Raw genomic sequence first — 26,745 nt, 5'->3', positions numbered from 1 at the left:
GTGCGCCACAGAACTAAGGTCCGCCTATAAGGGTTTTCCTACTAGTGTGTACAAGTTACAGAGTTCGGGACGGTTTCTAACTCGTCCCGCCAGATTACAAATAATACTTCCTATTACAATTCTAGCTTTCCTTAATACATCTTGGGCTCCCGAATCTTCTTATTCTTCGGATAGTGGGCCTTCGGTAAATCCCGGGTACTATCTATGGCAGGCCCATTTGGGGTGCCTATGTCAGCGGCTAGGTTCCGAAAAACGCCGCAAAGGCTGCTTGACTGGTCGTGCGAGAGGATCCAAATTGAGGTGGTGCTCGGCGAGTTCCCTGGGTACTCCTGGCATGTCAGCTGGACACCATGCGAAGATTTTCTAGTGCTCACGGAGGAACTCGACGAGCGCGCTTTCCTATGCGACATCCATATTTGCGGCAATGGACGTCGTTTTCTTTGGATCTGTCGGGTGAATCTGTACCTCTTTTGAATTTTTGTTTGTGTTGAAAGTTGGCTCCTTAGAAGATCTCCCTACCTCTGGCAGTACATCATAATCGGTGAACCGTGGTGCCGCATATTCTGCTTGCATCCCGAAGGTTTCTGACAGTCGATGAAAATCTTTGTCGCATTTATCAGATAACGCGAAACTTCCTTTGATTGTGATAGGTCCCTTAGGTCCAGGCAACCTCCACAACAGATATGTATAATGCGGCACTGCCATGAACCTGGCATACGCTGGTCGTCCCAACAAAGCGTGATATTGCGACGGGAAATCCACAACTTCGAATTCCAGATTCTCTATCCTGTAGTTTTCTCGGGTTCCAAACTGAACGTCGAGGTTGATTTTGCCCAGTGGATAACTTGGCTTCTCTGGTGTAATCCCGTGGAAACGTGTGTCAGTTGGCTTTAGGTTTGCCAGGGATATGTTCATCTTCCTCAATGTATCTGCATACATGAGGTTTGAGCTCGTCGCCGCCATCTATGAAAACTCTCGACACATCAAAACCAGCGATTATCGCGGGTAAGATGAGTGCTGATTGTCCCGGTCGAGGAACTTGTCTGCGGATGATCTCGCAATTGTGAAGCCGATGTCTTGCCCCGACCAATTTAAGTACTCGACCGTTGGTGGAGGCATCTTCTCCGCCATGAACACTTGTCGAGAGATCACCTTCTCGCGCCTGTTTGATGGCCCGGCTTTCCGAATCATCGAGACCGCACCGTTAGAGTTGGGGTCAACATATGGAGGTGGATGTGGTGCTGCCGCAATTCTAAGCTGGTGTCGATTTTCGTCGGTTATTGCGGGAGGAGGTGGAAGGTGGATCTCGCTCCTTGGCTCCCGAGGGTTTCTGTTATTTGCTTGGGCATTTGCAATTCCTGCGGCTCGCAACATTGCCTGAAAATTTTGGCAGTCTTTTTGGAGATGTCCTGACTGCCTCTTTCCATTGTTGTCGAGGTAAAAGTGCATTTGACACGGACCGTTCATCATTTTCTCGGGAGACACATAAGGTCTTTGAATCCTTGGTCCACTATTTTGCCTGTTGCCGCGAAAATCACCTCTATTGTCGCCTTGTTGCTCATTACTCCTTTGATAATCATCTCGACTATTTCCTCCAGGATTTCCTCGAAAACCAGCCGATATATGGCCGGGAGCATCGTTGTTGTAGAATTGGCGAGAAAATCGCCTTCTATTTTGATAATTTCGACCACGATCCTCTTCTGGCGACCTGTGTCGCTTGTTGTATATTGCGTCTTCACCATCTGCCCATTTATTGGCTATCTCCATGAGTGCTGCTATGGTCTTAGGGTTGGTTCTCCCTAAGTCCTCGATGAAATCTGCTCGGCGAACTCCTGCCACAAACGCATCTATTGCCCTCTCGTCAGATATATCTTCTGCCGAGTTCTTTATGATGTTCCACCGCTGTATATATTTCCTCATCGACTCGTCGTGTTTTTGTCGACATGCCCTCAACTCTTCCAACGACGCAGGTTTCTTGCAGGTGGATCGGAAGTTTTTCACGAAGATATCCTCAAAGTTATCCCAGCTGTCGATGGAATTTAGGGGGAGTTTCTTTATCCAAGATCTCGCGGCACCGCTTAGGTGAACTTGAATACTTTGCATAGCTGTTGCTCTGGTTCCTCCTACCAGCTTCACCATCTCGAGATAATCTACGAGCCAATCCTCAGGATCTTGCAGGCCGTCGAATTTCTTGAAATTCTCGGGTAGCTTGAACCCTTTTGGGACTCGAGTCTTTCGAACTCTTCTTGTGAAACACGGGAGCCCACACATATCTTCGTCGGCAACCTCTGGTGAGTGCTGATGCTCCCTTCTTTCTTGTCGTGCTCTGTCCACCCTTACTTGGACTGCTGTGTCTCTCGCTCCACTTGTCCTTGGGGGATCTTGGACTGCTGTGTTGGGTCGTGGACTATTTTGCCTAGGATTTTCTTCGGGAGGCGTTGTTGCAAACGCTGTTCCCATTACGCCTACTCCAGCCATCGCCATATTGAACAATGGTTCTCTCGGGTCCCCAGGAGGTGGTCTCGACGCCAAGATGTACGCTTGTGTTGCCATGTAACCTGCTTCTGGCGTTTTTGGGATGATATTTCCTCTTTCATCAATCGACATAAAGGACATGTCGAGATTTTGGATTATGTTTCCTCTTTCTGCTTCGGGTATGTTTTGCAGCCGAGACATTGCTCTCCTCCGAGCTTCTCTGTGACTATCTCCCGTATTTCCTTAAAGGCGACTTAAATCTGCTCGGCGTCTGCTTGATGCAGAAGCTGCTTCTTTCCTCCTGTTCAAGGATGCTGTCTGTTTTTCCAGCTCTCTGCTTACTCGAGCAAGTCTATATTGATATGCTTGTAGTTCTTGTACAGTAGCGGTGGTGGTCATAGGTTCTGAACCATCCATGGCTTTCGCGGCCCTATCCCACGCTTCTTGCGGGAGCTGTACTCTTGCGCGAGTTGAGGATCCAGGATATTTAGTGCCTAAGCCATGTCTGAGATCAGCGGGATCGACGTATGGATTTCCCAACTCGTCGAAAGCCTCTGATGTTTGCGGGTCTGATGTGCCTGCCCCTTCTACCACATAGATCTGATGATATTTTGCGCATTGATTTTTATCAGGATTGGTGACACCATCATATAGAGTGGTGAAGACCTTTCCGATGGCAGCAGACTTGTCGATGAAGTTGAAGTCTGTCGACGCCTGTCGGAGTCGCTGCTTATAAAGGAGTCCGCAGACGACTCGAAGGATGTGTTGCTGAAGATCTTGGCGAGCTTTCCGCTTGCCTTGTTGTCGACGAAGTATGGCGACGAAAGCTCCTCGTTACTCGACGAAAAGTTAGAATCGACCGTTGAAAATTCCGACGAGATCGGAACTTCGAGACGGTAGGATCCTTCCTTGTTGACGCCAAATCGGAATTCTCCGAACGTCATGATGATGGGCTCCTCCAGATAGGCACATGCATCCATACGGGAGGGCGGGTGAGGTATAAAACTGAATAGATCAGTTTTTCCCTTGTTACCTCGATCCATCGCGTTGCTTGCTGTCGACGAAGTCGAAGATCTTGAACGTGCCATCGAGATTAGCTCCTTGCAACCTCTAATTCCCACAGACGGCGCCAATTTACAAAGGATTAACTTGTCAATGCCTACAGATTGTAGACTAGGGTTTTGCTAGAAGTAGAGGGCAAGTAGATCTCGAAGGTTTAGGCGAAAAGTACTCGACGATTATGAAAACTAGGGTTATGTTGACGATGAGATTCGATCCTTTCTTTGTTCCTCGACTCCCCTTATATAGGAGGTGGAGCCGAGGGTTTCGTTTTGTACAAGTTACGAGTCCGGGATGGTTTCTAACTCATCCCGCCAGATTACAAATAACACTTCTATTACAACTCTAGCTTTCCTTAATATATCTTGGACTCCCGAATCTTCTTATTCTTCGGATAGTGGGCCTTCAGTAAACTCCGGGTACTATCTTCGGCAGGCCCATTTGGGATGCCTATGTCAATCACGGCCGTAGCGGCGATGCGACCATGGCGTGTATTCGTCAGTTATTTTTTCTGACGGCGTGTGGCACAACAGGGGCCTATCACAGCGGTGTCGCGATCAGCGGGATGGCCGACGATCCATCTCCCTACAGTGTAGTCAACAAGCCTCCGATTCGAGAGTATCGACATTGGTCGGCGACAGCATGTCAGCTCGACTCTCGGGAGAGAAATCCACACCATAGGTAAGATCTAATAATTACGTAAATCGCAAAAATTGAAAGGAAATCAGACAACAAATCCATTTTTGCGATCAATTTCAGATTATACCTTCGCGATCCGGTGCCGGGCGCCTGCTCGATGCAGGCTTGACGAAGGGTTGTTGAAGCGAAGGTGCTGATAACGTGTTGTGGCAACCTCTGCCGGCTGGCCGGTCCCGAGGGTGCACAGCGTAGATGAAGTAGACGAACAGTAAATATACACCGTTTGCATAAAGTAAATTGATACAGGGAAGAATATGGAGAGAGCTCTTTAGGGCATGTACAAAGGAAGAAGCATCAAGTGGTCGCTCCAGCGCAACCACATCAGCACAAGCCCATGAGGCTATCACTCAGTTTTAACTCTACCCAATGCACCAGTAGCCTCATGATGTGAGCATACAGCACATGGTGACCCACATCAGTCCACTCTTTTTCCAGCTTTTCTCATCCCACTCTCGCTTTTTTCCTTCTCTCACATGCTTTTTTGCTTGCTTTTACATGAGGATCCTTCCTCCTCTGCAGGCAGCTACTTCTCCACCCGAACCACATTTTAGCCTACACGGTGGCATCCGAACCTAGGTGGATAGCTGGGGAAGTAAGTTGGGGCATACCATTGGCCATGCCCTAATTGATCTTTCTGTCAACTAGTACGTACAATGATTGAGCTCCTTCTATATATAGGCCTAGAGAGATAAATGGATAAGACTCACTTAACGTTAAACATGGGGAAAGACTTAGCCAAACGTGCCCACCGAAGTGGGTCACGTCGGAGGCCCAAGTTTCCGAACAGCTAGCACCACATTGAAGAACAACGAAAGGAGGGGAAACCCCTGCCGCAAGGAACTAGAGGATGACGGGAATGTCATGCTCGTCCCTACCCCATGAGTCGGTTGGCTTGGTCACCATCGCTCATCTCGGTCAGCGCACCAGATCCAGATCAGTAACGAGCTAGCGCACCAAATCCATGTCGTGGTCGCTGCTCAGGCCCAGAACCCGGACCTGCAACTCACATGATCGCTTCTGCCGACGCCCTAACATTGGGTGGCCGGCGACGTCCTAAAGACGTCTCCTGTGGGGGACTCGTGGCGCCACTGAAAAACGAAGGAAGAAGCGAAGACGAAGGGGAAAAAGAGGGAGCCCGAGATCATCGCCCACCCTTTTAAAGGAAGTGACGACGCGCCCCAGTAACTACCGCACTTCCCTTATAGACATGGTAAAGATCAAAGAAAATTGACGATTAGGTCAAAGAATGTACCTAAATCGTTTGGATTGAAAGGAGAATGTGAAAAGACACAAAGGCAAAAAGGTAGCGCCAAGAAAAAAGACAATTGAGATTGCATAGATACAGTTGAAGCAACCTATGTGTGGGATAGTCGAATATATGGCCGGATGTGGGTTACGGGTTGTTTCGTGGAGATGTTTGGTTCGCGGTTACATTTTGCTAAACAAAAATTTAGCCGCCACAGTTTAGTTGCCATGTTTAGTTGCCTTTTGTAGCGGATATGTTGGCTGTACTCATAGAGCGGGCCAAGTCTGATGGCTAGATTGAAGGGGTGATTCCACATATGGTTGATGGTGGTTTATCCATCCTTCAATACGCTGATGATAATATTCTGTTTATGGATCACGATCTTGAAAAAGCTCAAAATTTGAAATTAATTTTAGCGGCTTTTGAGCAATTGTCGGGATTGAAAATTAATTTTCATAAAAGTGAATTGTTCTGCTTCGGCGAAGCCGAAAACGATGTGGCTCTGTATACAGAGTTATTTGGTTGTGGGCAAGGCTAATTTCCTATTCGTTATTTGGGTATTCGATTCATTATCGGAGACTTACAATTGCGGAATGGAAATTAGTGGAAGAAAGATTACGAAAACGCCTCAGTAGTTGGAAAGGTAAATTGTTGTCCCTGGGAGGAAGATTGGTACTCATTAATTCGGTACTAACAAATATGGTACTGTATATGTTATCATTCTTCATTCTACCGAAAGGAATTCTGCATAAACTCGATTATTATCGATCCAGATTCTTTTGGCAAGGGGACAGCGAGAAAAATAAATATCGACTGGTTAAATGGAGAAAAATAAATATCGACTGCATAAACTATCAAGGAGGGCTTGGAGTTCATGACCTGGAGGTCAAGAATTCAGCTCTACTGGGTAAATGGCTGTTTTAACTACTTACCGAGGATGGGATTTGGCAAACTATTCTTCAGAGAAAGTATATCGGCTCGAAGACATTATCCCAAGTGGTTTGAAAACCGGGGGATTCACACTTTTGGGCTGGTCTTATGGCGACAAAAAATGTCTTTTTCGCCATGGGACTTTCTCAATCAAGAATGGAGCACATATACGGTTCTGGGAAGATGCTTGGCTAGACAATGCACCCTTAAGTGAACAGTATCCCTCTTTGTATAGGATTGCTCGTCGCCAAGGTGATACCATTGCCACTGTATTGGCTACCTCACCTCCGAATGTGACGTTCAGAAGGGTTTTACTTGGACAAAGACTTGTGGCATGAAATACCCTAATTCACCGGCTCGAAGATATTCACTTATCGCCAGAGCCAGACGAATTCAGATGGAATCTTCATGTAGATGGTACTTTTTCTGTAAAATCCTTATACAATGTGATCCTTCTTTCTGATTTACCAGTTGATAACAATAAGATGATTTGGAAGATGAAAATACCATTAAAAATTAAATTTTTTGGGTGGCATCTTCGTCGCGGGGTTATCCTCACCAAAGAAAATCTTGTTAAGCAGAATTGGCACGGGAGTACACGGTGTGTTTTTTGTCATCAGGATGAAACCGTCAAACATTTATTCTTCCAGTGCTAGTTCGCGAGATCTATATGGTCAGTCATCCAAGTAGCGTCTACCTTTTATCCGCCGACTACTGTCGCCAATATCTTTGGCAATTGGCTTCATGGTATCGATTCAAGGTTTAAGTTGCTTCTTAGGGTGGGGGCGCTAGCAGTCATCTGGGCGCTTTGGCTATGTAGAAATGACAAGATCTTTAATGAAAAAAATTGCTCTTTGTTGCAGGTCATCCACAGATGTACAAGTATTCTCCGTTTGTGGTTACCTCTTCAGCGAGTGGAGAACCGAGACCTATTTACGGATATCTGTACACGGTTGGAGGATACGGCGAGAGATACTTTTTCCCTACATGGGTGGCAGCATAGTCTACGGATAGAAGCCCCACCTACACCTTAGGCGACATATGATTCGTCGTTTCGATATGTATCTCGCCTAGTTTTCTTTATATATGTTTTTGGACTAGAGACAACAAACGGCTGTGTGTATCCTGGTTATGCATAGGCTGTATGTAATTGCTTCCCAAAGTAATAAAGCATCCTTTATCGAAAAAAAGGAAATACGCTTCCAAACGCAGTTCACGTATCCCCTTCGCACGGGACGTGTTTACGCAAAGGTAACGAACGAGGCAACGACGACGAGTCCACCACTGCACTCGCCAATCACTTTCTGGTTTTAAACCGCGAAGAAGCCTCGTCGGTCAGATCCAGCAAGAGAACCAAGCCAGCCAATTCGCCCGCCGGCCGCCGACGCGGCGAAGCTTCCACCCGGCCCCAGCAGATTCCCCCGTTCCCCGCCGCCCGGTCCGCGCGGCGATCTCGATTCGGCCGGATCAGGGGCGCGGGGGAATGGGGCAGGAGGGCGCCACCAACGGCGGCGAGGAGCGGGCCGGCCTCGCGGACGCGCCGTACGACCGCTGGGTCCTGCTCCGCCCCGCCGAGGGCTCCTCCCGCCCGTCCGCCCGCTACAAGGTGCGCGCGCGCGCGATTTCCCGCTCCGCCTCCGCTCGGATTGGGCTGCCGTGTCTGAATTCTGATCTGCTCTGATCCACCAGTGCGAGCCGTAGCTGTTAGCGTGTAGAGATGTTGGGAGTCGAATGAATGGGTGCGGAATGTGAGTGGACACACCGCGTTCATGTGAAGCCGCGGCGCCGGTGGAATGTGCCAGTAGAGCCGTAGAGGTAGTGGTTTCCGGGGAGTTTTGATCATCCTGCCCTGTTGCCACAGTTAGCTGATCCAACCTGCAGCGTTTATTACATACAGGGATAGGAAGTAGCGGTACTGACGCTGTTGTTGCTGCTGCTGCATTGCGCTCTAATTTCAAGTCTTTCAACACGCCGAAACATGTTTAGCAAACGGTAACAAAAGTTATCATATGAGCGATGCAACGTTTCTATGATGACTGCTGAAGTGCTGATTCATGACAGCATGCTGCGGATGTGGTTCATACCGTTTGAAACTTGCATCCTGCCCTGCTGTCACGGTTACCTGAGCGAAATTGCAGGGTTTATACTGGATAAGAAATAGCTCTAGTGGAGTTGTCGTTGCATTGCGCTCTAAATCTAGCATCGTGAATCATGTTTAACAAATCTTCAGACAATAGACGAGCTAACGATCACACGAGTAATGTGCTGCTCCACCGTGCCGTGCAATTGCCTTAAACCGTGTTTGGTTTATTCTCTGATGACTACTGAAGCGCTAATACATGGCAGCATGCTGCGGAAGTGGTTCAAGACAAACTTTATGTGGTCGGGAGAAGCCGTGGTGCTGGATCAGCGTGCCGGTAGAGCCGTAGAGGTAGTGGTTTCCCACTTTCCAGGGAGTTTTGATCACAGAGACGTGACACTGTAGCTGCTTGCTCATTTCCATCCCGCCCTGTTGCCACAGCTAGCTGATCATACAGGGATAGGTAGCGGTACTGAAGTTGTTACTGTTGCTGCTGCTGCATTGTGCTCTAATTTCAAGTATCTCAATGCGCTGAAACATGTTTAGCAAGCGTTACAGACAAAAGTTACTCTTAGAGCTGTCACAGTTACCTGAGCGAAACTACAGGGCTTATACTGGTTAAGAAATAACTCTAGTGGAGTTGTTGTTGCACTGTGCTCTAAATCTAGGGCCGTGAATCACGTCTAGCAAATCTTCAGACAGGAGACAGTCTAAAGATGACACGATTAATATGCTGTTCCACCGTGCCCTGCAATTGCATTAAACTGTGTCTTTGTTTATTCTTTGATGACTACTGAAGTGCTAATCAACATGACAGCATGCTGCGGAGGTGGTTCAAGACAAACTTTATGTGGTCGGGGGAAGTCGAAATGGCCGTTCTCTGTCAGATGTTCAGGTTTGCCACTCATGCATGCTAACCGGTCGTGTCTCGCATGCCTCTGCTCCTTCTGTACCTATGTCCTAACATTGGTGATTGTGGCAGGTTTTTGATTTTAAGACATCCAAGTGGTCAGTGTTGAATCCCAGTCAAGATTCAAGTCAATTGAATATTGAAAATAATGCTGGGAACCAGCAATTTCCACCATTAGTCGGCCACAGTTTGGTAATGCTATCATCTTAACCTCGATGAACCTTTCAAGCGGAAGAGTGTCATTTTCTATGCTGACTAGTGCTCTCACTCAGGTCAAGTGGAAGAATAATCTTCTAGTTGTAGCTGGGAACTCGAGAGCAGCAGCATCGAATAAGGTTTCAGGTGCTTCTATGGATTTCCCTTTTTCTTCAGTTCATACTAGAACGTCTAGCAGCAAAATGTTGGGTCATGGGTATGCTTAGACAGACATAGTAATTTTCGTCATGTTCTGCCTAAGACATGACCACCTGTTTGTAAATACTTTTTTTCCTTAATCAAAAGGCAGCGGTCCTGTCGGTTGTAAAAAAAAACAATAACTGTACTATCACCTTATGGTTCTGTACCACCACCAAAGACCATGACATACTTGTTTATGCCCCTAAATATTATAAGTTCCATTATCATAGAGGTGCCGTAGATGAACTGATGTGTGCACATATTTCACTTATGCCTCCTACACACAGATTTATCATGTTCTGAACTAGTAGCGAATCAGCATGCTTTGTTTCAACTTCACAAGTTACATCTTTCCTGATTTCTTCATTTTCTGGAGCGATCTCCCAAACTTTACAAGTCCTAGAACTGAATGTAAATGATTGTGCTGAATTTCTGCATGCAGTTTGGCTTATCGATGTGGAAACAAATAGCTGGTCTGCTGTTGATACGCATGGAAAAGTTCCAGTAAGATTTTTTTTCTCCTGCAATTATACATTAATTTACTGGAGATCATGCTGAACCCTCCTTCCATCAGATAGCCCGAGTCGGCCAATCTGTATCACTAGTTGGTTCTAGATTAATAATGTTTGGTGGAGAGGATAACAAGAGGAGACTTCTGAGCGATCTTCATGTACTTGACTTGGAGACAATGATGTGGGAAGAGGTTACAACAGAGTAAGGGTTTACTTATTAGTTATGCTAAATATTGCTTTATGTATTTCTAGATTTCTTCTGGATGTCAAATTTACCGTTCTCTTTGTTATTGTGAAACAGGAAAGGTGGCCCAGCTCCTAGGTATGATCATTCGGCTGCTGTTTATGCTGATAATTATCTTCTAATCTTTGGCGGTTCCTCTCACTCCACATGCTTCAGTGATCTGTACTTGCTTGACTTGCAAAGTGTAAGCACTGAACGTTCTTATGTACCACGCTATACAAGTACACTTGTGCGTTAAGTCACAATGTCACATTCCATAAGTCTGCTAAGCCAAAGTTTACTTGATAAATTCATCTATATTTAGTCGTTCTTTGAAAGTTTATTGAAGATTGTCGAAGTCTCCACATGCATTCATAGTTTTACTTTATAGCAAGCTAATAGTAACTTCAGAGTTGAATTTGTTCCCATCAAATGACTAGGATCTAACTGTATTCCACTGTCGCTAGCAGTAAGTAGTACGCATCATAAGCACATACATACATGTTTATCAAATAATATTGTACTCTACACCGAAGGGCCTTGAGTGATTTTCCTCTCGAGCCAAGTTTAGCACTTGACTTTAGGACTCAACTGAAGCTTTTGTAAAAATGTTTATCTTTAACAGCTGGAGTGGTCTCAACCTGACACTCAAGGTGCAAATATAACTCCTAGGAGTGGCCATGCTGGTACAATGATTGATGAAAACTGGTACATAGTTGGTGGTGGAGATAATGCAAGTGGTAATGCCTGAACGCCGGATGCTGTATTTACCTGTTTTTTTATTAAGTTTGTTTTGCACTGTTCTTTGAGCTCAAGTATCTACGGAAATACACACCTTGCAGGTTCCACTGATACAATTGTAATGAATGCTGCCAAGTTTGTCTGGTCCGTGGTCACCAGTGTGACAGTCCGAGATCCACTCGCTTGTGAGGTAAGCACTAAGCAGTATTTGCACAACTGTGCTGTCTTCTTCAATCACAAAGATTTTTCACACAAATTATTATTCCAGAATCTTAATCATATCACATACAATCCTTGCATGTTTTTTTGAAAAAAATAATGCTCCAGAAGTTGTGAATAAGATGATTATTCATGGAGCATTTCTACATATACCTGTTGACTTCATTTGTTTACATTGATCTCTAATAAATGTTAGGGTACTTAAATTCTAGGTGAAAGGAAGTTCCATATGAACTTGAAGGCAAACATTCATGCAACTTATGTTACTTTCAGATGCAATACTGTTAATAGTGACTTAAAATCCCACCTCCCAATGCCAAGGCCAACACAAAAAGATGTTATCAATACACTCAATCAGTTTTCCTGTCAAACAAGACACCTAGAGCTCGAGTTTTTATAATCTGGTGAACATTAACTTTCTGTCCAACTTTTTCTTTCTTTTTCCAGGGTCTAACTCTTTGCTCAACCACGGTTGATGGTGAAAAGGTTCTAATTGCCTTTGGCGGTTATAATGGGAAATACAACAATGAGGTATTCACTTTGATAAAAGTAACTACTATGCATAGGATTTTGTTCAAAATAATCCAGTGCTTGACATGCAAAAACTGGTGTGGTGCCTCAGCTTGTCTTTATGTGTGGTGCCTCTAGTGCTTGACTTGTAGAGTTATAGCTGTTACGTAGTTACATTGACGTGGTGAAGTTGCATATCCTCTGTTTTCCCTTTTTAGTGCTCTTTGTTTCCCTTAGCAATTCTTAGTGTTGTTTGTTTCCATTAACAATATTCTTCAATGTCTGAGGAAAATGATGGCAATGTGCAGGTCTTTGTGATGAAACCCAAGCCAAGAAATTTTGTGCAACCTCGGCTTCTCCAATCTCCAGCTGCTGCCGCCGCTGCTGCTTCTGTGACAGCTGCCTATGCTGTAATAACTGCTGCTGATGAGAAAACTAAAGATATTGTTGCTACTGATGATTTAGATGTGAAGAGAGCTGAACCTGGAAGTTCTTCCAAACAAATTGTTGCTGAAGTTGATGCACTTAATGGGGAGAAAGTAGAACTAGAGTCTCGGCTGACAGAAGTTCGTGCTGAAAACACAAAGCTAAAGGATAAACTAGATATGGTGAAGTTGTCCTATGGTGAATTAACAAAGGTAAAACTGTCTTTCTATTTGTTTCTTTGAGGGAGCAAAGTGCAAAGGAAATTCTTGATTCACCATAATAATTTCCCACCTTTTTCTCCTTTTCTTTTGTAGGAACTTCGATCTGTTCAAAATCAGCTAGCCGCTGAAGGTTCAAGATGCCAGAAACTGGAGGTTCTGAACTTGCACACTGCAATAACTTCTGAGCACGAACATGCATATTTTGAGCACTCAGTTTTATGCTTCTGACTGCTTACCTCTCCTCTTTGCTCAATCCAGTCCCAAATTGCTGCTGCACACAAAAGGTTGGAATCTGCTGGTTCTTTGGAAAATGAACTTGAAGTATTGCAGCAACAAATATCTCAGGTGGAACAAACCATGACATCTTCTCAAAGACGGAAATCTGGGGGTGTATGGAAGTGGGTGGCAGGAAGTGCAGAGGTCTCCGACAACGAATAGTAAGTCTATGCTTGAATGGACCAAGTCTGATGTCCTTGTTATGTTATTACCAAAAGCTTTGTGATTATCATTTTGCACAGCTTTTTGTATGGAGGTTGATGTGACCCTGTGTTTCAAAGATTGCATGGCGATGTCTTAGACCATCCTGTAGTATTGAAAAACAAAATTGGCAGGAATATTGAAGCAATTTTTTTGTGGGGATATTGAGGCAAATTTGCATCTATGTAATGTAGAATGATCTGTGAAATGAATATTAAAGTTCAAGCATCTTTTAAAAATTGCATTTACGTTGCTTTATGAGAAGATAATCTAAAAATATCATTTGTCAATAAATTTTTACTGCATATATATGAAACTCATATTGGATGAAAATCTCGCGGTTTTGTTTGAATAAGGACATTTATCTCTACATTTTTTTCGAAACAATTTCTTGGTTGCTTACAGAACCAAGAACAGTGAAAGCTGTCACTCTGAAGTCCTGGAGGTAGAGAAATATGAATGCATGATAAAGGTGCATTCTGTTTGATGTGCGTAGTACTGAACTGGTATTTATGCTGATTTCCCCACATAAGAGGCCCCACCTGCTCAACTTGCCATATATGTAACTCAGCATTTCATACTAACTTTTGAGAGTGTCTGTAACTCTTCAAGCATTCGATGTCAGGTCCGTCAAGACAAGCTTGATTTCCCAGAAGTTTCCCCTACAAGCTTTCAGCTCTTTTTTTCTGCCTACCTGTTTAATTTGCCACATAGCTAAATATATGACAGTACAACTTATGAGAGTACTCGTAACACTTTAACCACTCTGTGCCAGGTCCTTCAAGACAAACAGCCAGCCAACAGCAAATGACGACTCAAGCGAAGCTGCTACAGTTTTGAGACAGCCTGTTTATCAGTGGCTACTGGGTGCTTCCTCAAGAACTTGCCCGCGATCGAGTTTGCCAAAATGTCTCCCATAATAGTCTTTTGGATCTTCTGGAGTGGCGCCACCTGGTAGAAATTTTCCATAGGCCAGTTTAGACAATTACAATTTGCACAGTAAAATCATGGCATCATACATACAAATACACCGAAGATTGTACCGCATTGGGAATATAATTAGTTGCGGTTACTAGCTTTCTTTTGTTTTCATACAGCAATACAAATATGTTCATTGGTTTGTGGTACAAACATGTTCATTGGTTGTGGCGAATGGAGGAAATATATTTGTTTATAGCGTAAATTTAGTAGTAATATTATCAAGCTGTCTCTATTTCAGATGTCATCATGTTATGTGTCGTTTATTTGATTTGTTCAATGCATGAGTGTAGTCTTACCACTCTGTTTGCCGCTGAAATTTGATCTGCCATTTTGCCCTTGTGCCTGAAAGATTTAAACGTGTGAAAATGGTCAAGAGTCAAGAGATATAATTCGCTGTGGTTGTCCAATTATGTGGCGATGTTAACATGGAAGGATCTCAACTTGAAAATGTTTTGGCATGTAAAGTGGAGTCTTACTGTATGGCTAGAGGACTTGCTGCTTCAGGTTGCCCGAGCAGCAGAGCTCCCAGCTCTGCCGGAGCCACCTGCACCTGCTCGGAAGCCGTCTCCATTCCCGTCTCTGGCGCGTCGGACAACTCCGTCAGCTCGACCCACGGCAGCCTCCGGCGGAGCGCCTGCCTAGCGTCCTCCGCGAGCGGCGCTGGTGCCACCACCGTCACCCTCCTCAGTCCGGCGAGCTTCCCCTGTGGCGCCATGGGAGCTGCGAGCGTTGCTGCTGCCTCCGGCGTCACGACAAGGTCACTGGCGCCGTGGGTGGCCACCGCGTCTCGCAGGTCGGCAGACGGCGCCAGAAGCACCGTGGTCACTCCCGCAGCAGGGAGCCCGAGGGCGAGCAGCGGCAAGCCACCGTGGACGCCGGTGCCCCACGCCGGGAGAGATGCCATGCAGACCCGACCCTCGTCCGGCGAGCTTGCACCCGCCACGGCTGCGACGATGTCGGCGTGCGTCATGGCTGCCGGCTTCCCGCCCGCCGACGAGTACACCACGACCGCCGCGTCCCACGGGCCAGGCCGGTCCGCGGCAAGGGCGTCGAGCGCCGCTGCCGGGTCGCCGCCGTCCATGAGCTCCTCCGCTGAAAGCCTCCGCGGGTCGGGCGACCGGGAGGTCAGCAGCAGCGGCGCTGCGACGAGGCCGGCCACCTTCTTCGCCGCCTCCGGCCCGGCGACCACGATCGCGGCGCCGGACGCGTGCGCTACCTCGGCGGCCGTGGCGTCCGGGTGGGCGGCGACCACCACGCAGCCGGCCGCGAGGACGCCGAGGAGTATGGGCGGGAGGAGGAGCGGGTCGTCTTCGGGCGAGAGGAGCAGGAGGACGGCGTCGCCGCGGCGGAGGCCCAGCCCTAGGCGCAGCGCGGAGGCGAGCGAGAGCGCGGCGCGGCGGAGGGCGGCGAAGGAGAGCGCGCGGCCCGTGGCGGCGTCGACGAAGGCCGCGCGGCCGGCGTCCGCCGCGCTGTCCGCGTGCGGGAGGCGGGACAGCACGAACGCCGCCGCGTCGCCGCCGTGCTCGAAGGTCTCGGCCTCCATGTCGCTGTCGCACGGCGCGCTCTCTGTGTTTGTGTCTGTCTGGGCGTGACGCGGGAAGGGTTTTGGGGAGTTTTAAAAGGCTGTTGGGTCGGGGAAGCCTCGTGGAGTCCGCGGGGAGGTTTTGTCCGGTGGCATCCGCCGCGGACGGCAGCGGTTGCCACTATCCGGCAGGTCCGACTCCATTTTGGCAGGTACATTCTTCTACTTTTTTGTTTGTTAAAATAGACATTGGTTTCTCCCACACAATGGGTTTATGAATGACAGCCAGTGGCACTCTTCTGTTGAGAGGAGAACATCTTCTGGAACTACTCTAGAAAATACAGTACAAGTAGAGCAAGATCATTGTAGCCAGAGGAACAAGAACAAGAATTATAAGTGAAGAATAAGTTGATGATGACACTGAAGAAGTTGACAATCAGCATGCTGATGATGAGCTAGCGGAGAATGGCCTACTGGCCCCGCCGCTTGAAGAGGAAAAGAAGGACGAAGCACAGGTGGTAGATGAACCACGGGTTGATGAAAAAGTTCTACGGAGTATAAGACTAGTCAGAGTGGGAAGTATCACAAAAACGATAGTCGTGGTGTGCCATCTTTGAGGCTTTGAGCCTAGTGGCCCCAACTCTTGAAGAGGAAAAGAAGGAGAGAGTACATTTGGTAGATGAACCACAGATTCATGAAAAATTCTATAAGACAAAAAAATGATCATGATTAGGGGTAAGATAATTTTCGCACCGAATCCATCTCAGAATCCATTTTGAAGTATGTATATCAGGTCAAAAAAGTTCTGGATGGATAAGGATATCCAATTTCGAAGTATCGCACCGGATATGGGTGTATGATACATTATAGCAGATAGGATGCACATATAGATTATAGATAATCTGATTTTTTTAGTCAAAAGCCCAAGCCAATATGATAGATTTAGTAGTTATTGAGACAAAAAGAAAATACTACCTCCGTTCCAATTAATAAGGCTTATATTTTTTTTTAAAGTCAAGTTACGTAAAGTTTGATCAAGTTTATAGAATAAATTGTTAACATGTATAATAATATAAAATTACTATCGTTAGATAATACATATAATATTAACTATTTTAACAACTATTTTCTGATCAAAATTTATTTAGCTTGACTTTTTTAAAAGCCTCATTCGTTGAAATGGAGGAATCATTCATTAAAAACGTTTTTAAAGGCGCGGAAGAGAGGCAGAGCTGACGGCCTATAAGAAAGAGCAGGAAATATGGTAATGAGTAAAACCCGTCTCATCTTATGATGGCAAGAAAATAATATTCATCTTTTTTAGAAAAAAATACTACCTCCATTTCAATGAATAAGGCTTATATTTTTTTTGTTAAAATTCAAACTATGTAAAGTTAACCAAGTTTTTAGAATAAATTATTAACATGCATAATGTTAAAGGATATGGTATGAGTAAAACCCGTCTGATCTAATGATGGCAAGAAAATAATATTCATCTTTTTTTAGAAAAATATAAAAATACTACTTCCGTTTAAATGAATAAGGCTTATCTTTTTTTGTGAAAAGTCAAACTATGTAAAGTTTAACCAAGTTTTTAGAATAAATTATTAACATGCATAATATAAAATTTACTATCATTAGATAATATCCATATAATATTATAGTTTTCAATAGTTTTTCTAAAAGTTTGATCAAATTTTATTTAGCTTGACTTTTTTTTTAAAGCCTTATTCATTGAAACAGAGGAACTATTCATCTAAAAAAAGTTTTTAAAAAATAGGAAGAGAGGCAAAGCTGACAGCCCATAAGAATCTCGCAGGCCATCAGAACTTGTAGCCCATGCAGGGCCCGCTGCCCAGGCCCAAACAGTACCAAATCCGTTCAACTTTGTTCGGGTTGGAGATTGGATAAGAGACGCTGTGTCCCTGCGAGACGAGCTCAGAAAGAGCAGGAAAAACACACCGCCTGCGCAATGGCGTCGCCGTCGTGTGCATCCACGCTGCCCTGGACCGCCGCCTTCGCACCATCCTCCTCCTCCGCCTCCGCCGCCTCGCCGCGCGGACTCCAGACGCGCCGGGCGCCGTCGCTGGTCATCGTTGCCCAGGGCAAGGTCAAGAAGTATCGCCAGGTCAGTCTGTCAGGCTTATCTCCCCATTTTTTTCTGCAGACATTCGCCTGTATATGCTGAAAGAATTGGACGATTGATTGGACACTGGACTGTTAGCAGTAGTGGTGATGCTCCACACACGCTCGAATTAGTTGTTCCGTGATACTGTTTGCGTTAGGAAAAGTTCCAGGTGATGGTTGACACTCTGAAAAAAAACAGTAGCAATGTAGTGCACTGTCCATGCTCCAGCTCATCTGGAAACGGTTCAAGTGGTCACGAGAAATTGAAATTATAGCCATTTTCATACTTGTACAACGTAATGGGAAGTAAGTCTGCACATTTTAGCCGCTTCTTGGCATTGAAATTCTAGCCATTTTTCATACTTGTACAACGAAATGGAAAGTAAGTCTGCACATTTTAGCCATTGGATGATTGCACAATGGTATTAGGATAGAATGCGTTTGCATCTGCCAATTACAACCAAATGGCTGACGATGCGCAAAGACTTTGCCATCATCTGGGCCTGACTGACTATGGCTTTTGCACTCTGTAGCATAATGTGTTTTTTCTGGATGCTCTTTTCCTCAGTTTATTGGTTCTATTTAGGTCATACTGATGGATGACATTGAGGAGGTGGGTGGGAAAAAGGGGGACACGATGAAGGTGCGGGCCGGCTTCTACCGCAACTTCCTCCTCCCCAAGGGGAAAGCTACTCTGCTCACTCCGGACGTCCTCAAGTAACTTCCTGCTCTGCAACCGATTGTGTGATGTATCTTGCATTCCTCAGTAACTGTATAGGTTAGTCTGGTTCTTACATATAGGCAGCCACGGCAAGATCTTATTATTGTTTGCTTATGTCTGTTCTTTGTTGGGCTCACAACATCTTACTTTTCCTGGTAGTTCCAGAGTATGCATTGAATAATTTAGTTGTCCTTTATGATTCTTAGCGTGTAGGATCCTTGCGTGGTTATTGGTATCATTCTTGTTTTGAGGGACGAAGGCCTCCTATTTGCGCATGAGACGCTATGTAGTTTGTCTTGCAGATTAGTTTTTAAAGGCGGAGTTGGGTTGTCTATCGCTTGGATTTACATGTATATCTTCTCATATTTTCAAATAAACATTATGATACATTCTATAACTAACACACGCGGAAGTGTTCAACCTCACTGACAATGTTCATATTGTTGTATAAACCTAAGTAATGTTAATGTGTCACTTTCCTCTGCTCCTCTTTTCAGGGAAATGGAACTGGAGCAGGTTAGAATAGAGGCTGAAAAGAAACGGGTAAGAAAAGAACTTTTTAACGCTCAATGTAAAAAAAAAGTTTCCTGAACAAAAGAAAAAAAAAGCTTACACTTGGTAGTATTTCTGTCTTAAAATGGAAACATCGCAGATTGACCCCACCATCCTTATTTAGTGTGAATAGTTGCAGACTGCAGTTTTACCTCATTATCAACAAACTGAAAACAGCAAGTCTTGAACACTCTGCATTCCTCTTAATCCTGTACTGTTTGTTGATATAAGCTCTTGAATGTCTATGCTTAAATAGGTAAAAGAAGAGGCACAGCAACTTGCGCGAGTATTCGAGACTATCGGGGCATTCAAGGTGCCACGTAAAGGTGGAAAAGGAAAGCAGATCTTCGGGAGGCAAGTCGTCCTAGTCAAACAATTCTCCATATGTCTTCCTTTTCCCTGTTCACATCCTCTGACAAAAATTAATTGTACTCTCCACAGTGTCACGTCGCAAGATCTCGTCGAGATCATAAAGTCACAGCTTAACAGGTGGTGAATCCTTTCGAGTTGGTATAACCAGCAACACTTTTGTAATTATCGTTTTGCTTACGGGCAAATGAACCTTTTTCATGCAGGGACGTCGACAAACGCCTGGTGGAGGTTCCGGAGATCCGCGAGGTCGGGGAGTATGTCGCCGAGATCAAGCTCCACCCCGATGTCACTGCCAAGGTGAGGCTGACTGTGTATGCCAAGTGAGCCCTGAGGCTCTGGGTGCAGGCAGAAGCTTCAGTGGATGGTGAAGGCCGATCTCACCGGATGCGACATACATTCAGAAAATCTTGTAATTGTTCTGTTGTCGAGGATGAGTTTTGGAATGCTGTTTATGGTGTTGTATACTTTAGGACAACTGAGGAAAGAGATCTTGATTCTTACAAGTGAATATTTGGAATCCTTTTTTGTCGCTTTTGCTCCAGATATTTTGCTGGATTTGCAAGATTTTCAACCACTGATTGACATCGTCATTATCATAATCCTACCTGTAAATCCAGCTCAGAGTGTTGTACTATCTCTACAAGATTCTTTGTGTCATTGTGTGGATGCTGTAAACTGTCTGCAGCTGGCTTGAGCTCCAGAGCATCTGTTTATTAGTTCATTTGAGTGGTTGTTGTTGTCTCTGTGGTTAATTTAGAATCGTGATTTTTGGCCGTCACAGCAGCACTGGCTATGATGTGGGTGGCCGTCGTTTTCGCCGGCAGAGCGGTGGTTGCTTAGCTTATTTTGTTTTCACTTTTCAGCGAGCGGCGGTGCCGTCCGATGTACCGAATCCACATCATTTTATTTGATTCACACGTGTGGATTCTCTCTATCTGTCTGTTGTTCTGGAGCACTGCTGCGTAAAAATGCTGCCCTGATTTGAAATTGACAGGCTGATGGCACTCCATTTGGGTAGGCAGAGGTCAGCTGCCGGCCAGCAGAGTTGATTGGCATGCATACGCAGTAGCGACAGGGGCATGGATAGTTCAACTACTAGAGGTAAGCTAGCTTAGTTAATGAGTAGATTAATTTGGTGGGGGTTGTCTACTAACTAGTTGTCCCGTCCTTTTTAACTTCAGTCATTTCTTGTGTGTTCTTCCTTTACTAATCATCTTTCTAACCCTGATACTCCTGCTGCTGTCTTCTTTGCATCACGCCCGTTCCCTTCCACGTGCCCAAATCTTCCAACCATTCTATTTGTGAAATTTTATTTATTTACAAGTAGAAACCCCTGGTCAACATACATTTCGATGGAATGTACTGGTATTATGTATTCAATTTCAGAAGGAATAAAAGAATCTATATAGTGATATACACCATGTTGCAACAAACACACATGTAGGCAAGCTGTTTACGCGTCAGACCAGGTGACGGCCTCTAGACCAACATCCTTGTCGAGACCCAGGGCGAACCACGAGAATGTATCCAGTGAAACAAACTAACCTATGCACCAGCTGCACCATGGATTGTGAGCCTTTGGATTCAAACTGAGCGTACGAGATTTACTGTTGGTACATTTTACAAAAGAAACCTTTTAAGGCAGTTAATTTGCACGAAAATTCCTTTCAAATCCCATCGTCTTCCTCTTCCCTCTACTGTACGTGTATGAGCTTCCATTGCTGAGCCATTCGTGTCCTTGGATCTTCCATGGTCCGGCTTCCAGCACACGAAAACGGCGGCGAATTTCACTCAAGCATAGCCAAGCCTGTAGTTTCCTATTTTAAATTTGAGTTTTCCTATTATCTCCGAGCTTAGAGCTCCCACAGAAATCCGAGATCTAATGAGATCCCCGTCCAAATACCATCCCCAACTTCTCTCCAAACTAATGACTGCTCCAAACAACAAATTCCCATCACAAACAAGATAAAGTGAGAGAAACTTGGCTCGCTCTAGATCGGGTGAGATACAGAACATGATCGAATAGAGAGAGACAGATGGATTTCTGGAGAGAGACGACCAGATCCATGGAGGAAATTTTGCTTAATTGAAAAAACAATAAGAACAAGGTCCCTTGTGTAATTGTGCAAGCAGCCCACCATCTAGCTGGACGGGAATTGTGCAAGCAGCTCACCATCTCACTAGATCGCTTCGTTTCACATCCAAAGGCCCAGAATACACCGGTGCAGCTGGTTCATGAGTTGTGCCGTTTCATGGGATACGTTCTCGGCGAACCACACCGCCGGCGAGGCGTCGACCACGTTATTGCCACACGGCTGCTCGAAGTTGTGCTCAGCGTCGCAGCCATTGACGGAGTCGCACTCGTCCACCACCGTGGCGTACACGAAGGCGCCGCCTCTGGCGGTGATCTTGACGCTCCGGCCGCAGCGCGACATGCCGTTGTACCAGCCGGTGGAGAGCGCGACAACCATCTCCGAGTCGTCGTGGTACGCCATGTCGCACTCCGACGGGAACCCGCCGTCCCCGCCCTCCCTGAAGCTGTTGACGGTGAGGGCGGCCCATGTCGCGGGGGCGGTCACCGGCGGCGAGCAGAGGAACCGTTGGTACTGCTGCCCGTCCACGCAGCAGTCCGGGCTGTTGGTCTGGTCGCAGGCGCCGGACCTGCCCGGGAGGTAGCCGCTGAACTGGCAGTCGGCGAGAGAGGACGCAATGTGGGATGCGGTGAGCGCGGCGAGGAGGAGGAGGATCGCCATGGTGGCTCGAGCACTCGCAGTCGCCATCTGAAGAACCAAGCGCCCTGACCTGACTCTGAGATTTATACAGTTGTCTTCCCAGAACGGGAAATGACCTGAAAATGGCACTTCACGCGACCGCCCCGAATGGCGCATCAGACAAGCTCATATGATCATTCACGCTCGAAACGCCACTGGATGCAGTCCATGACACTTTTTTTCTACGGTAACAGCAGGTGATCTGCTTTTTTCATTAGAGAAGAGGGGAAAAGGAAGTAAAAAAAAGTGGTATTGTGCTAAAGTATAATTTTTTTTTTTTGCGAATCAACTAAAGTATAATTCAAATAGTTTCCCTCTCACACACATAGAAGCGTACTATAATTAAACTATTCAGCTGACCAGGTTAAGCGAGTTCATATCAGACAATACGTAGCACCAGTGCAGCACACTGAAAGGCGAGTTCACAACTTCAGTCCAGTTGACGTCGATCACAGAAGAAAACGTTGCAAAAGATTGGTCCGTGTAAGAAACCTCTGGGTTGTAATTTGTAAACTGTTCCTTTGGTGGGTTGGAGCATTTTCAGCATAACTGCGATGGAGGTGGAGTTCGCAATGTTGATATGGTCCTGCATACGTTAGGAAAACTGTTGTTACATTTTACCTGTAAGAGCATCTCCAACAGGCGCGCTATATAGGTCGCGCGGCATAAAAACGTCCGATATAGCGCGCGGGAGAGAATGTGGCGCTCCAGCGAGCGCGGTAAACGGTGCGGCGCTGTAAAATTTTTAGGGCGCGCGGCGTTTTGCACAATCCGGAGCGGCATATCCGGCGCATCGGCTACGGCGCGCGGCATCGCTCGTCCAAGGGCGAAAAATCCCCGCGCCGAAACTTCCTCTTCCGCGTCGCCGCCCGAGCGCCCAATCCGTCGTCTCCGTGCACCGCCGGTGAAATCCCGACGATGGAGGACCCCTCCGGCACCCTCCCTACTCCGTCCCACCCCTCCGCCGCCGCCACTTCCGCCGCACCACCGCCAAACCCTAGCGGCGGCGCCGACGGCGGCAACGCAACGGTTGCTGCGCGCGCGCTCTTCATCCCGCCGCGCGGGCGCCGCACGCAGGCGGCTGCCGCCGCGCGGATGGCCGCGCGGGCGCGGCGCGCGGCCCGCGCCGAGGAGGGGAAAGGCGCCGTCGAACAAACGGCCGCACATCGGTCCCGCCTCCGTCGCGCCGCCGAAGAAAGCGAAGGCGCCCGTCCCCCGCCGGCCGCAGCCTCCTCCTCCGACGACGAACCAGGTGCCTCCTCCGACGACGACGACGACGACGACGAACCAGGCGCCTCCTCCTCCTCCTCCGCCGGGCGCACATACGGTGCATGATGAAATGCCCGAGGGGTAAAAAAACACTACTTTTCGTCCAAATTGTAGTTTAGATGCATACCTAGCCGGGAAGTGATGAATTTCATTGCAATGTAGAGTCGATGATGCGGCATTCATTGAGACAATGAATGTTGGATCCTCGTTCATGCATCATGAAGCCGCTGATGGAGAGGAGGAATATGAGGATGTAGATGAGGAAGGAGAAGGGTTGATTGAACCTCGCCCTCCCGGTCGGTCCGCCAACTACACCATAGCGGAGGACAAGTTGCTTTGCAAGACGTGGTTGACAATTGGAATGGATCCAACAACCGGTACCGATCAAACAAGAGAAACATATTGGATGAGGATGACGGACTAGTTCAACACACACACAAGTGGGAACGAGCGAACCATGCGCTCACTTCGGTCTCGTTGGTCCGGCATCAACACCGACTGCCAAAAATGGGCGGGCGTGCAAGCCAACATCGATGTTCTCAATCCAAGTGGCACTAATGAGAATGATAGGGTAAGTAATTCTACTATGTTCACCATATGGCTCATAGGAGAAGAATACGGTTCTACTTCATATAGCTCATCAATTTTCTTTTCCGCATATGTGTAGAACTCCATGGCTCAAGGATTGTTTAGGGATGTGGGAAAGAAGAACAAGAAAGGCAACAAGATTCTTGGCAAGTCATTCACCTTGCATCATTTCTATGACGTGCTAGGGAATGAAGAGAAGTGGAAGACGCGCGGCAAGTTGGATGCGGCAACTATGGCGGCCCATGCTACCGGTGATGCAACAATCATCGATGATGATGATTCAAGTGATGAAGGGAAGAAGAGAAGCTCCACTCCTCACTCCGTCAACAATGGGCGGAGGAATGTGCATGGTAGGAATACCGCCAAGGAAATGAAGGGAAAGAAGACCGGAGATGATGACATTGCCATGGCTATGGAAAGGATTGCAAATGCAAGGTTGCAAGCAAATGAAGATAGAAAGATGCAACGAAACTTGGAGAAAGAGGCTATGGATGCTATTGAAGCTAGGAGAGCCGCTTTGGAGGAGAGGATTGCCGCCAACGAGGAGAGGAAGTTGGCTTTGGAGGAGAAGAGGCAAGCCACCGAGGAGCATGCACGCCTAGCGGAGGAGGAGAGGAAGCTTTTCTTGATTGATACTTCACATATGGATGAGAGGCAAAAGGAGTACATCAACCTTCTTCGCGATGAAGTGTTGGCCAAAAAGAGATTGTTGGTAGCCAACATGAACACTTCCACTACCGGCATGTTTGGAGGAGGCATGTTTGGAGGAGCCATGCCGACGTCTGGAGGAGGCATGGGAAGCATGCCCATGCCCACCATGGGAGGCATGGCCGGCATGGGAAGCATGGGCATGGCCGGCATGGGAGGCTATGGAGGCATGGCCGGCATGGGAGGACCAAGCTATGGAGGAGTCTTTGGAGGGACCATGGGAGGCTCGGTGAGTGGTGTGTATGGGAGTATGGGAGCACCACCGGGAGGCTTCGTGTCTTCCATGAATGCTACTATTCCTCCTTCAACCCAAGATGACGAGGAAGAAGAAGAAGGTGTTGACTTGGAAAATGCCGAAGTGTGATATGCATTTGTGATATGTGTTCCACTTTGTCCATTTGAACCATATGTCGTGTGTCATTGTTGAACTACGTCATTTTGTGTGTCGTTCTTGAACTATGTGATGTATGTTGCACTTTGTGTCCATTTAAATTATGGTACATCATTTGTTTCATGAATTATGTGTGATCTTTGTGATTGCAAAATAGTCCACAAAACTGTTTTCCGCGCCCACGCGCGCTGTATTTTGGCGCGCCCGGCGGAGGACGATTTTTTCCGCCCGCGCACGCGCTGCATAATAGCGCGTCCGGCGGGGGAAAATACGGCCCAGCGCGCGGTAGCTGTTTACGGCGCGCGAGAATCGGCGGTTTAGCGCGCCGCAATTTAGCGCGCTCGTTGGAGATGCTCTAAAGCGAACTCTGAATGTCTACTATCTTGACAAGATTATTTTTCATGGATGCTCATCTTGCTCTAGTGTGCTCTAGATTGTAGATGGTTTATTAATTCAATCGTCGTCGTCGATATGTCGATATGTAAAGCGAACTCCGCCGTCGTCGATATGTCGCCTGCTATCCTTTGTATGCAAGAAACCAAGTTGCGCGCTCCCACACTCAAGGTCAAAGTGTTCTTCTGGATCGCCCGTCACGGGAACACCAGGACGCGTGTGTTGCTCCATAGGCACGGGATCCTGTCGACTGCCTGCTGCCCCAGCAGCGATGAGGACCTGCTGCACCTCTTCTTCGGGTGCCCTCGGTTGGAGCCCTGGTTTGCCGGCCTTGGGGCGCATGTTGCGGCCTCGGCGACCGACCTGGCTGAGGGTTGCGCGTCACTCGCCGCTGCCCACAGTGACCTCGTCCCGCCGGTGCGACACACCTTGGTGCTGCTGACCCTCTGGATCATTTGGAAGAGCCGGAACCGCATGGTCTTCGACGCCCAGCGCTTGCACCCCAGGCAGATGTTCTCCCTCCTCGCGACGCACTGTGACCTCTGGCTTCACCGGCTTCCCCGTCGCCACAGTCGGCAACCTGTAGATGCATGGTTGTCCGCTCTTAGAGCCTATTTTGTGTGACTTTGTAGCGTTTGGTCTCCGTCTGTAAGCCCTATGCTGCTTTGCGAGCAACTCTGTAAACCCTCGATATGATTCAATAATATTCACTTCAGGTGGAGGGGTTTCCCCCTCCCCCGTTGAGCTTTCAAAAAAAATTTAATTCGATCGTGTGGTGGTTATCTGTTGCTAATTTAGACGTGTGATCGGCCGTCACAGCAAGACTGGTTATAATGTGGGTGGCCGTCGTTTTCTTTCCCCGGTGGTGCTGCGGTGGTTGCTGACTGCTGGCTATTTTGTTTCCAGGGAGCGGCCGGTGCCGTCCGATGGACCGAATCCACATCGTTTGACTGACTTGTGGATTCTCTCGGTGTCTGTAGCTCTGTAAAAATGCTGCCCTGATCTGAAATGACATGGTGATGTTACTCCATTTGGGTAGACAAAGAGGTCAACTGATCAAGACTGCCAGCCAGTTAGGTGGCATATGTGCTTCGCAGCGGCAAATGCGGCATAATTAAACGAGTTCAATTACTCCCTTGAATCTATAATAAGTATTGAAATTTTAATTTTAATTAGCTCAAATTTGAATTTAACCTCTAAAATTAATTATGGATTGGACGGAATAC

General features: G+C 46.9%; 3 protein-coding genes across 3 annotated transcripts; 2 read left to right on the top strand and 1 right to left on the bottom strand.

Moving 5' to 3' along the window:
- The first annotated feature begins 7,892 nt into the window (after positions 1-7,892).
- Positions 7,893-13,085, top strand: LOC124690976 (acyl-CoA-binding domain-containing protein 4-like). Its single transcript, XM_047224282.1, has 13 exons — positions 7,893-8,015; positions 9,307-9,384; positions 9,472-9,591; positions 9,672-9,741; positions 10,238-10,299; positions 10,370-10,509; positions 10,609-10,735; positions 11,156-11,270; positions 11,373-11,461; positions 11,938-12,021; positions 12,309-12,638; positions 12,741-12,800; positions 12,906-13,085. Exons 1-13 carry the CDS (start codon positions 7,893-7,895, stop codon positions 13,083-13,085), a joined length of 1,578 nt encoding a protein of 525 aa, XP_047080238.1.
- Positions 13,086-17,565: 4,480 nt separating this feature from the next.
- Positions 17,566-20,020, top strand: LOC124693479 (50S ribosomal protein L9, chloroplastic). Its single transcript, XM_047226951.1, has 6 exons — positions 17,566-17,755; positions 18,341-18,471; positions 18,973-19,018; positions 19,284-19,381; positions 19,469-19,516; positions 19,603-20,020. The coding sequence occupies exons 1-6, from the start codon at positions 17,600-17,602 to the stop codon at positions 19,721-19,723; spliced, it is 600 nt and encodes a 199-aa protein (XP_047082907.1). The 5' UTR covers positions 17,566-17,599; the 3' UTR covers positions 19,724-20,020.
- Positions 20,021-20,852: 832 nt separating this feature from the next.
- Positions 20,853-22,152, bottom strand: LOC124690975 (putative ripening-related protein 5). Its single transcript, XM_047224281.1, has 2 exons — positions 21,677-22,152; positions 20,853-20,916 (listed from the first exon to the last, which is right to left on the bottom strand). Exons 1-2 carry the CDS (start codon positions 22,150-22,152, stop codon positions 20,853-20,855), a joined length of 540 nt encoding a protein of 179 aa, XP_047080237.1.
- Between the last annotated feature and the right edge of the window lie 4,593 nt (positions 22,153-26,745).

Source organism: Lolium rigidum, chromosome 2 (genome assembly GCF_022539505.1).
Source record: "Lolium rigidum isolate FL_2022 chromosome 2, APGP_CSIRO_Lrig_0.1, whole genome shotgun sequence".
NCBI lineage: Eukaryota > Viridiplantae > Streptophyta > Magnoliopsida > Poales > Poaceae > Lolium > Lolium rigidum.
Note: the sequence above shows the minus strand (reverse complement) of the source record. Positions and strands in the feature narration are given on the sequence as shown.